Source organism: Suillus subalutaceus (genome assembly GCF_016647625.1).
Source record: "Suillus subalutaceus strain FC151 chromosome Unknown DFJ58scaffold_209, whole genome shotgun sequence".
In the NCBI taxonomy this organism is placed as follows: Eukaryota; Fungi; Basidiomycota; class Agaricomycetes; order Boletales; family Suillaceae; genus Suillus; species Suillus subalutaceus.
This window is the reverse complement of record NW_024540458.1, coordinates 1-12300: the sequence shown is the minus strand read 5'-3', so window position 1 is coordinate 12300 and position 12300 is coordinate 1. Positions and strand designations below refer to the sequence as shown.

At 48.2% G+C, this 12300-nt stretch overlaps 3 protein-coding genes across 3 annotated transcripts; 2 read left to right on the top strand and 1 right to left on the bottom strand.

Moving 5' to 3' along the window:
• Positions 1–4149: 4149 nt before the first annotated feature.
• Positions 4150–6705, bottom strand: DFJ58DRAFT_917816 (cytochrome P450; the record flags this gene model as incomplete). Its single annotated transcript, XM_041395551.1, has 14 exons — positions 4150–4189; positions 4615–4747; positions 4804–4817; positions 4869–4991; positions 5044–5068; positions 5121–5177; positions 5224–5413; positions 5462–5475; positions 5533–5638; positions 5693–5805; positions 5858–6009; positions 6076–6264; positions 6317–6446; positions 6510–6705. 14 exons carry the CDS (start codon positions 6703–6705, stop codon positions 4150–4152), a joined length of 1482 nt encoding a protein of 493 aa, XP_041236668.1.
• A 741-nt stretch (positions 6706–7446) lies between these two features.
• On the top strand, positions 7447–8070 carry DFJ58DRAFT_623727 (uncharacterized protein; the record flags this gene model as incomplete). The annotated part of the gene is made up of 1 exon (XM_041381073.1): positions 7447–8070. A coding segment is annotated over one exon (624 nt), but the record flags the coding sequence as incomplete, so codon positions are not given.
• Positions 8071–9491: 1421 nt separating this feature from the next.
• On the top strand, positions 9492–9950 carry DFJ58DRAFT_670138 (uncharacterized protein; the record flags this gene model as incomplete). The annotated part of the gene is made up of 1 exon (XM_041382841.1): positions 9492–9950. One exon carries the CDS (start codon positions 9492–9494, stop codon positions 9948–9950), a length of 459 nt encoding a protein of 152 aa, XP_041236666.1.
• Positions 9951–12300: the final 2350 nt, after the last annotated feature.

Below are 12300 nucleotides of genomic sequence, written 5' to 3'. Positions count from 1 at the left end.
CACCCTAGATCATGTCACGCTCAAATCAGAGAGGCCGGGGTGGAGGTGTCCGGGCCAACGCACCTGCCAGTACGGACACTGGGAAGAAGTGTACCATTCACTGGGAGGGGGTCCGTGGTGCTCGTACTGAACGGCTACTTGCCTGGTGCAAGGAAAATGACAATGCACGAATCAAGCTTTTCTCTGATTCGGCAAAGGATGCCAAGGAGCAAGGTCGGAAGAAGAAGCAGAGTGGTAGTTCGAGAGATGTTGTCTATTCACAGGTCGCACACGCAGTATTTTCGAATGATGAGGATCTGGAGGTTCAACGACTCTTCAAAGAGGACCCTAAGGCCTTTATCAAACCAGTTTCAACTCGTTTCGGCACGTAAGTATCTAGTTCCTGCGTCATTCATCTTCCCACTGGAATCACTGATAAGATGTTTCAGACTTCGAAGAAAATACAACGAGTTCAACAAGGACCTCAAGCAGTCAGGAGCAGGAAAGACGTATGCAGAGCTCCAAGAGGATCCAAAGATGAAGTCGTTGATCGGTCCGTTTTAGCTGTGTTGATCTGCACATGTCTTAACCGTGTTTCCATCAGATACAAAGCTCGAAAAATTTCCCTGGTGGCCTGAGCTTCATGGCTGGTGGCGGACCAACCCAGCCTTCAACTATGCCTTCTCTACTGTGGATGTAGGGCAGGACTTTGCATCTGCCGCATTGGAACACTTTGATATTCAATCGATGCAACTAAAACCGGCTACAGGTGACGACGACACTCACACAGACCCTGAAGACGGAGAAATAGTTGAGATCAATCCTCGCACTACGGATGATGGTGGTGTTGTAGATGTGACAGATGATATGGTGGTTGACCAGCCCCCCCCGCGTGGAATCAGTCGAATCATCACCACTTTTAACTTCGGACTGTGGTCCTAGCAACACACCTGATTCATTCTCGCTAATTCCATTACCATCATGGTACCAACGACCACAGCTCCCTCCCATCTCAACTTCTGATGCGCTTGGCCCAGGAGTAGTATCATTGAACTCTCCTGAGCGCTCACCAGCATCCAATAAAAACGCCGTTGATAATTCACTGTCTTTTTTTTCGGATTTCAAGGAGTCTTCACCGAGCCTGTCAGTCTACACCTATTGACTCAGAAGACTCAGGACATTGGTGCCAGCCGAGCACTACGGTCTCTCCGTGTCAGCTCACTTAAGGGAAGTCGCGAAAGCTCACCTTCTCTCGCTGCAAAGCAGTCTTGTCCATCTTCTCAAAGCACATCATCTCAGCTTAGCCGTCCTCCCTCTTCATCACGCAAACGCCCTGGCACCAATGCTCTTGACCAGACCGCAGAAAGGATGTCCCAAACGGCAGAGTCTTTAATGGTACACCTCAATGGCAAACGCGAGGGTCGTGTCGAGCATGAACGCTATAAGCGTATGAAACTCGAGAGCGAAGTCTGGGCTCGTGATCTCAAGGCCCGCAGTGCTCGTGATGAGCGGGAGCATGCAATGTGTCTTGCTGAACAAGACCACCTCCACCAACGGGAGAGGATAGTTCAGCAAATGGAGTTTGCAAGAATCGAACTTGAGCTATCTCGTGCACGTCGAGAAGAGGAGGAGGCCCGGATTCGTCGTATTACTATGGAGTGTGGTCTTGATCAAAACTGAAGTACTAGGTTTGTACTATGTCATACAACTGATTGTTAAGCAATGCAAATGGTTCTTTCTCTGCAAATTTCCCTCGTTGGGTACTAAAGAGGATGAAGAGCTTCTACTTGACGCTGAACTTAGCGCAAATTTCCCTCGTTGGGTACTAAAGAGGACGAAGAGCTTCTACTTGACAAAGAGAGTAGCAAAGAAACCCAAGATCGAAACAAACCATATCACTGGACTCAAGATATGTACATTCTAATTACGCCAACGAGGAAAGCAACCGTGTCTTCAACGTGTTGCGAAAATCCTGCCCCACACTTCCAATGTAAGTCTGATCACCTATTGCACCACCCTCTTGTTGATCCTCCTCTCCCACATCGCCATCAGTTTGCCTTGGCCTCCTGAGGTTGTTGGTAGAAGCGGACATTCGAGTCCCCATGGTTTAATTTTTCCTCAATTTCAATAATTAAATTGTGCAGAATGAGGCACGAACGGATCCACATGTTTGCGTAGTCGAGGTCCTTCTGATTTTGGATTGGGATGCGAAGCTCCCGCAGTGATTGGAACCGGCCCTTGATAGAGCCAAAAAAATGCTCTGAACGAACACGGACCTAGACACTTGGTAAGCACTATGAACATGTATTGTGATCCATACTCACCGTTGACAGGTTGTGATTGAACGTCTTTTGGTCCTCCGTCAAACTCCCTCCCGGTGGCCGTTTATATGGTGGCACACACCAGGTTCGTGCAGCATATGCCGAGTCCGCCCACAACCACTCTCCTGCACCAAAAAACGACTCAGGATGCCAGGAAACTCTCGTTCGTGCGAATATGTTTGAGTCATGGAGACTCCCAGGTACGCCAATGACATAGTCCATGATACGAAGGTTATGAGGGAATATAACAACCTTTTAAACTGTAAGTCACTGTGTTGCACACCGAACCGATACTTACCTGGGCTGTTAGAGAGTAGTCCGAATTCTTGTCGAAGAACCCTTCACCATGCCAACCAGGTTTCTCGTGTAGAGGGGACGGAGTCCCATCTACACAAAGAAAACCTCCACGCCATTCACAACATGTCTTGCTTTCCACGTAAGCTTTCGCCCGCTCTCGCTCCATTTGATCCTCGTGATCAAGCGGATCGAAATGAATCGCCTGGTCATGAAGCTGCAAGATCACAATCATAACCCGTTTGTAGCAGTTATAAACGGTCCCCAAGGATACTCCAGCCCAGTCGGATATATCTTCAGTAGTCCGTGGCATTGCCATAATGGCCGACACCGTTTAGAAAAATGGCGAGCTGGACCGCAACAGGGAGTTGGGGGTTATTTGAGCGGTTATAGAAGATGGGGTGTTCTTGAATTAACTTTGTGAGTCCATCGAACACGTCTGCCTCAACACAAAGCTTGCGGCGAAATTTATCAGCTGAGAACAGAGCCCACTCCTCCAGCAAGTGAAGCTGAGGTGCGCGATTCAGACGTGGATGCACATTCAGCACTCGAACACTTCTCCACCTCATCATGCAGCGCACCGATTGCGTCAATGAACTGGGTAAAGACCCGTTCACACATGTCCGGGATATCATGCGATAAGAAGTCGGAGTATGCTGTCGAGAGCGATACCAGAGAGTTGATTGATGAGGCAGATGTGATTGACGATGTAGGCGACTCCGGCCATGTTGGTGATGCAGTCCGTATACTGATATCCGAGTCGCTACGGCCACTGGCAGCATCATCAAGCTCTGTATCAGAGTCTGAGTCTTCATCCAGTATTTGATCTATCATAAATTCAATTAGTTCCATGTATCGCGCGACGGAAAGGTCATTTCTGGTTTGTTTGAGGCTGCGAAGCAGCATCTTTCGATCTGATTCACGGGGCATATCAGTGATGGAGCTGCAGAATGCTATAGCAGATGGTACAAAGCTTAGGGTTTATTTGTCAGCGTCGGAGCTTCAAATACAACCGGCAACTCGCAAACTTTTGACGTTTCCAGATTCTATGAAATCAACTTTGAGAACCACTAATGTACCATCGAATCATTGTTGGTCATACTAGTCACAGGTTAATGATGACCGGCGATACCCTGTTGAATGCATGGCAAGTTTGTCTCCACTTAAATTTTATTCTTTGCGTCCGCCAGGGTCGTTGTTTAGAATCAAAAGTTCTATCGCGCGCCTTGCTCTGATGCTCAGTCTGCCTTTTGTATTTCTGATTTGGTAGTGCGTTTCTGGTGAAATACTGTAGGATAATGGCTCATTCTTCAACAAAATCATTCTTTGTTGCGGCATTGTTTATTGTGATTTCCCGCCCCTTTTAACGTTATCGCATATCCGGTTTTAGCTGCCATGGTCATTCTTATGATATGGCCCACACTGGCTGCCCACATAGCACACTGAATAATTGAACGATATTTCAGGTCATACATCTGAACCTGTCTATCTTTGGATTATCGGGGACCACATCTTGCGTCTAATCGTACTATGGGGCTTTCTATAGCACCTACAGTTAGGTGATCCAACGTCCTTCGATGGCTATTGACCTCAATCTATGTAAGTCGTAGTACGAGTGCATGGATTATTATCAACCTATATTCATCTTGCAACGGGGAAGCGCCAGTGAACCGATCAACGGTGTCCAGCCAGGAGCCTGGTTGCGCCGGGTCACGAGATTTTGGAAACGGATCTGATTTCTGAAGAGTCAATGGACTCGAAAGCAATTCTCTTGTTCATGAGAGACAGACAGAGGCCGCAAAACCTTGCCATCCAGTGCACTCTGCACCGTTGTAGTATACATTCGTGTGCTATTACATGACAGACCACCACAAGTACAAACGAGGCCTACTTCGAATTCATCATCGCTCGAAGGTGTCCCTCTCTCGCTGTATTCACGCTTTCAAACGAACAGTGAAATGGTTCAGGATGCCTGCCACAGAGTCAGCTGCAGGTTTTGAATACACACTAGGTAACTTACATCATCAGGCCGGTGCCGAACAGCGGCTTCACCTCAATACTATCCCCGTTTGAGTCTTTGGCATGATCGATGCGCAAAACGGCGAGTATGGCAGAAGCTGCGGTCCACAGACTGTTCTCTGCAAACCAACGACCTGCCAAAGGGATTTGTCATCCTCAACACTGCCAGATGAGCCATGAATCAGCCTACCAGGACAAATACGCCTGCAAGGGTCAGTGAATAATTGAAAATGATTTTGTGTGTGGAATATTTACCTGCCACGACCAAAGGCAAAATGGTTGACGAAAGGATCCTTCAGCTTCCCGTCAACCGTTAGATGGCGACTAGGATCGAAGCGTGATGCATCGGGAAACATGTCTTCATCCTGAGACAGTGCCCTGAACCATGCTCAGCTCAAGCCGCCGCTACATGGACTCCACCGTGACATACCACTGATTAACTATTACTATCGCACCTGATCGAACTACAGATGAGTCAACGGCAACCCCGAATCAAAGACTTCGAACCTTTGGGTATAAAGTACCCGCCATAAACATCATCATTTGATGTCGCATGTGGAATTCCTGTGCCAGGGGTCAATCATTCAGGGTTGTATTTGTGCAGACTGACCTAGGGGGACGAGAGGATACCATCTCAGGACCTCGCAAAGAATGGCATCAAGGTAGGGCAGTGACGCCCTATCATCGAGGCACGGCATTTTATCATGTCTCACAACTTGATCAATTTCTGCACGAGCCCGGGCTTGGACGTCAGGATAGAGCACCATAGCCAGCAGGAATTTTTGCAATGAGGACGCAGTCTGCGGGACATCAATGTAGGAATCAGGACCACTCAAGTAGCGACTCACAGTCTCCATGCCAGCTAAGATGCCGCATTCGCGTCAACGGATGAATTTTGTCTTGGTAGAAAAAATCTTACTCATGTACCCCGTGGCCGCAACTGACTTCATCGTGTCTTCGTCAGCGTCGTCGTGAGCTTGACTGAGGAAGTCAGCGACTAATGAGTGTGAAGCAGTACCATCCGCCTTCACACAAACAGATCAGGGGAAATTTCCATCTACAACTCTGCGCAAACATACTATCTGTGCCTTCACTTTGTCAAAGGGTTCGTTCAAAAGCTGTTGAGTTAATTCTCTACAGCGTCCCATCAGGGCAAATGCTCCACCGAAGCACCACAACGGCAACTTTTCGACTGCAACCTCACGTTGAATGTTCAAAATTATGTTGTCGACAGAGGCACTCACGGAAAGGAAAGGCTGTGAACAGGGCAGCCCTGTCGGGAGAAACAATATTTTCGCCAATATGAAGGACTTCGCGTGCGAGGGCAAGAAATGGGTCTTCATGTCCATGAGCAAGGTGTCCGTATGTCACGGCCATGATTAGGGATGCCGAATATCTGTCACAAGGATTGATTGTCAACCGGACCATACATCACAACGACACCACTTAATGAGATACAAACGCTTCAGTCTGTTGCCGCAGGTCACTAGTGGCATCCAAGAGATTGATGACTAGATTGTTTGCGTGGTTAGAATACATCTTGTGGTACGAGACCGAGACTTCGGCCCTTAGAACTTGATGGAAGATCTTGCGATGTCGCCGTAAAGTCTCGCCATATGGAAGGAGCACAGTATTGAAAGCCAGTCCAGCTCTGCATTGTCAGCGGATGAAGAACAAATTGAATGACAACCGGCAATGCATACAATTCGTTGGTGCGAATAACGGGGCGAGTAGAGTAATTCGCAGAACGCTTGTCCAGTAACTCTCGCGCGATGGTTTCAGAGTTTATGATGATAAAGTCGAGCCCGAGTATACGGGAGTGAATGATTTTTCCTATGATTAGGTATGAAATTGAATCTAAGAGCTTAGCAAAGAGGCCATTGGTCTGCTACCAACCATATGTCTTTCCCCACTCAGTGTATGTGAGCCAAGGTCGTTTGGTATTCAATCGCAACGCGTTACCCAAAATTGGTAACGGACGAGGGCCAGGTGGCAGAGGTAAAGGGTAGACACGTCTGCGACGCAGACCCGAAGCGACAACCAGGGCAATAATGCACGGTATCCCTAAAGCAAGAATATGAGTGAAGAGCATGGGAGGGATTATAGGCACCAAGACATGTTAGTTTGCTTTATAAGTCTTTGGACGTGGCACATAGTGAATAGCCATGAACCCCGGTGTATCACCCTCAGGTAGCCCCACCTATACCCACCAGGGTATCAGAGATAGATAGTACCCCTTCGGATTGAGAGGGTTGCAAAGATTGCACCTTAAAAGCTGTATTGCCAGTGAGCATCATATGTGCAGGTAACCTTCCAGACATTGGGCAACGTTGAAAAATATCCCCTGACTGTCACATCATACTATAGCGACGTCGATGATTGCAAATCATAATGCGATAGGGCCATCTTGTCGGGACGAGTCCAACTTGAGTGAGAACGGTTAGATGGGCCGCTGTCACATTCAGGGTCATAGTCACGTGAGAAAACACGCGTCCTCATGCCACTGGAGCGTGAATATTTGAATCGTGGTGTCATTGATGAACAAAATTAGGCGTACGTGGTCAATTCTTATAAGTTGTCAGGATGTAATTAAACGATACAGACTGTCATACAGTCGTTTGCATAAGTTGTATTCTACGTAAGTGTAAGGCACGAACACGTGCGTAGAATGATGTCTATGTAGGGACGGAGTAAGGTTCAGGAATCGTTTTCTCTCTCTCGCTACCACTAGCCTGGCGTAAGCGCTCGTCTATCAATCTTTCGTCTTGTTGTCAATCCTCAAGCTATCACTATCCTGACTGAAAACAGTCTTATATTCATTTCTACCTTTACAATGAACAGACTTCAAACTGATCCTAACATAGAACAGTGTCCGGATTTCACCTCAGCGGGTCTTCAGGCTAGCCGCGCCCCTCTCTTAAGTCCTGTAATCGATGACGCCCAAGCGGTGGTCATGTTACAAACCATCTGGGTCGCTACCAATGCTACCCTGAAAGCTCAATGGCAACAACAACTCGACGCTGACGTGTTAGAGGCTGAGGAACAACAACGTATCCTAGTGGAAGAAGAAGCACAGCAACTCGCCATACAAAAGGCGCAAGATGTTGTCACTGCCGAAGAAGATCGGAAGAAGAACAGAGTTCATCATATTCCTATTCCGAATCGACCTTGTCCAAATCGAGCCGCTGAATCTGTTCTGATTCCTGATTTCGCTCTTCGAAAACTTGATAAGGCACAATACATCGAATTATACTACTGGACTAACCATGGTCTCACTGATGCGAGGCTCAATTCTCGGACCATGGATGACGACAGTATGGTACCCACCGTCGGTCCTGAGGGTGCCACTACTTGGACTGTTGCCAGCGCGGCTCGTCCTGCTACTGGGGTCATCCCAGACCACCTCCTGGCTCCCTTAGATTTCTCTAGGGCCATCCCTCGTTTCATTGATTCCCTTGAACAATGTGGTTGGACTGCCTCCCGCGTTCGCATGCTAGCCAGTTTCTTCGGCGCCTTAATGTTACACACCTATTGGACTTCAGATGAACCATATGAACTCCCTGCGCTCTTAACTTACCAAGAAGAACAACACTGAGCTTGGCATCAGGCACTTACGCAACCGGAAGGGGCCTGGAATATCGCTATCCTTGATGAGGCTGAGATTTCTCATACCTTTGATCACATATATCACGCCGAGCGTACACAGGCAGATAGGGAGTACGATACAAAGGTCAGCCCTCTACCTCTCCTGTGGCACAACCATCACTAATCAATGCGTTTTTCTTTTTCTCTTCATATCCATCTGGGTTTGAACTTGACTTTCCCTATGCGATACACAATATGCGATATGCGTTACACTATATGTGATATGTGACCTGCAATCTGTGATCTGTGATCTGCGATATGCGATATGTAACATGTGTTTTGGGGTTGTGGGTTCTGCGTCTGGTTTTCTTTGTTTTCGATCCTGCAGCGTTTACAAGCTTTACACACCTCCGCTGAGGCGATCTCAACCTGGCTGGGCTGATATGAAATATCTAAAAATGCTCAACCAGTATAAGTGAGTCTTGGCTCTGCCTAGCTGCTATACTCGCAGAATGCAAGAACGTTCAACCCTAAAGGGGACTGCTACTGAACACAGAACCAGATGAAAGAAAGACCCTTGAAGTGCAATGGATGCGCGAAAGCGCAAGAAGAAAAGCGAAGTGAGCGTGAAGCGCGAGAGAGCGCACTAAGGTAAGCGCGAGCGTGGGAACGTGAGCGCTAAGGCGTGCGTTGTGCAGAAAATACCGGATAAGGAAACGGATAAGGAAGCGGATGTGCAAAGCAAGTGCAAACACAGAGCGAGTGTTATAACGAGCGCGGATAAAGGTCTAGTATAGGCGGATAACGATAACCATTGGAAACACAAAGTGCACCCAAGTGGTGACTACTACTTTAAAGTAAAACCCAATAGCGAGGGAAGTACAGCAAAGGGGAGTAATAATGATGGAGTAGTAAGTCAGCAAACTTTATACTATGGAAATCGCATCGGAAGTGGAAGGGATAGGAGCAATAAGCGCTATGAATACGTAATGACATGTAATAGCGCTGCAATGCTTGTTACAAACCACGAGGCAAGGGATATGACGTACCAATGAGGTGGGTGGACATAGAGGGACGTTCCTGGATGATAGGCGATGCAGGGCGCTTGCAGGGCGCTTAAGCGCGAGAAAGTGCGCAAGGTGCGCATGTGGGAATGCTGCACGTTGTGCGGGAAAGTACCATGCCTATGGCGCGTTTTGCGGGAAAGCTGCGCATTATGTGTAAAATGACTAGGGACATGATAGAAGTCGAATATAGCTGATGGTGTGAGTCGTGCATTGAAGGCCAATTGTCATGAGTTGTGAAAAGGTGCAAAATGTGCCCATATGTGCCTGCAGAAACGCGAGTCTCTACACCGCGCATGTTGATGATGTCAATTCTAATTGGGGAAGGAAAGGTCGACGTTTGCCAGCTCATCCTGCCGCTGACCAGCGCTACTCCCTTGCGGATCACAAACACTCTGCGTCCCCATTGGGACGCAACAAAACTCCTCGTACTCCAAAATCTAATGTTTCATCCTCAGGTTTTTCCAATGGCACACACGGCCAGCGTTCTCCTGCAGTGTGCGCTGTTTGCCTTGGGAGAAACCAACACTTATTCATCGAATGTTCTGCCGAACATCTCTGGGACAACGTCCATGCCACCGTCAGCAAACGGGTCAACAAACAGCTCCTGGTACGATCCTCAGACAAACCCCTTTGCGTCAACTGGCAACGGGGATGTGGTTGCACCAATTGTTCCCACGATGAATGACACCTCTGTTCAGGTTGCCTTTCTGCCTCACATGGCGCTCAGTACTGCCCTCGAACTCAGGCAAACACAACCAATTTGCCCTTATAAGGGATCACTTTGGGAAGATCTGCTTCATCGTCATGGGCTCATGGACTGTTATCATAAGATTCCGGACGGTTTTCGGAAAGGCTTTGATCTTCATCTCCCACTTATTTTGGTCTCGCAAGTTCCCCCAAACCACTCCTCTCTCTCCATATACTGTGACGCCTTTGAACGCATTCTTCAGCGCGAGCTCAGTACAGGACGTTACATTGGCCCATTCACTTATTCACACCTACAATCTCTCATTGGCAACTTTCAAACTTCTCCAGTATCGATCATTCCAAAAACGGGTAAACCAGGAAAGTTTAGAGTCATTCAGAACTTTTCTTTTCCTTTGTCGCCTTCTCCTCGCCACCCTTCACCATCGATTAATTCAACCGTGGATTCTGATGACTTTCCTCGCACATGGGGCACCTTTGATACGGTTTGCTGCATCATTCGTAATCTTCCTCCTGGGTCGCAAGGCGCCACTCGGCATGTTGCAGAAGCATACCGGACTGTGCCCTTGCTTCCTTCTCAATGGCTAGCTACTGTGGTGTGCGTGGATAACGATGCCTTTTGCGTTGACACTTGCACCTCTTTCGGAATGGGCCCGTCAGCGGGGGCTTATGGATATGTTGCAGACGCCGGGGCAGACCTACTGCGAGCTGCAGGCTTGGGACCTCTTGTCAAATGGGTTGATGATCATCTATTTTTCCGTATTGCATGCGCACACCTTATTGCATATAATAGTTACCGTAACGCATTACATACTGAATTATCTGGTGATCGCCTTTGTTAAACAGGCGGTCGTTTATGGTTTGAAGGGGTCACACTCGAAGACGGAAGCATTGAAGTGTTTGCTGAGGACTGTCGTTTTCCAATCCTCGATCTTTCACACTCTTCCATTTGCTCAGACGAAGACAATCTCTTTACATTGAACTTCCAAGACATTGACAATGCGTCTGTTCCCCTGGGGACCCCCTGGGAACATTCCAAAGACACCCAATTTGCATTCGAAGTGCTGTTCATCGGCCTTCTCTGGAATCTCATTCGTCTCACCGTCAGATTGGGGGAGTTGAAGAAAAAGAAATATTTGGCGGCCATCACAGATTGGTTGTCACACGAGACTCATGTGCTGCTCCAAGTCCAAGAACTTTATGGTAAACTATTGCATGCCTGTCTCGTTATTCCCACTGGACGAGCCTATCTCACCTCTCTGGAAGCCATGCTTGGTATCACCACTGCTCGTCCTTTCGTGTCATACCATTCAGTCCGACATCTCACCGATGACCTCATCTGGTGGCAAAACCAACTTTCGAAGTCTTGCCTGGAACACCCCATTCCCCAACCCTTCCACATCATCGACGCCCATGCCTATTCCAACGCCAGTTCTGGCGTCGGAATTGCAATTGTTATCCATGGGTTTTGGGCGCACCTGGAAATTATTGCCCGGATGGCGCACCCTCAATGGGGCCAAAGATATTGGGTGGGCCAAAGCCGTCGGCTTTGAGTTGCTGGTCCTTGCAATGCTCCGCCTTGGGCTACCATCTGGCAGAGGGCACTTTCGGTTGCACTGCGACAATCTTGGGGTTGTCAAAGGCTGGAAAAATAGGTGAAGCAGAAACTGGGCAACAAACTGTGTATTTAGGCGAGTTCTCTCCGTACTTGAATGTCTTGGATCTACCACGTCCTTTCATCTCTCTTACATCCCCAGTAGAGAGAATCCAGCCAATGGTCCTTCCCACGGACAATACCCCCCATGCAAACTCCTACTCCTGAGCTTTGACCTCCCAACTGAGTTCAGTCCTTTCATCGTCGATGCCATCTCATCTGTCTCCAGTCATCCAACACCTCCCACGCAGCCAGTCACACGAAGGGACACAGCTTCTAACGAGCTGGTTAACGGGTCAGAGGAGTGGGCATTTGGAGATGACTTGTGGTGATTCTGAGATCATTGGAGGGACTAGGATATCACATTTCCAGTTGCCAGCTTTGACTCTCCCCTCCTCCCTGAACACTACCAGTCCGCGTCCTTATCACACTGCATTGACGCCTCGTCCTTCCCCGTTGAGGCCACATTGTTTAGCATGCAATCATTTACATTTGTGGCGTTCGGTACAGAGTCGTTTGAGAACTGACCACACCGGACTCGCCGTACCTTTATCTGAGGACGACCTAAACCACATTCTCACGGTTATTGGACATTCACTAGCATCTGGTATGCGATGCTCGCGGAGTTCCAGAGGAACAACGAGGTCCTGCCTCATCTATATTGCTCTTAGCATTC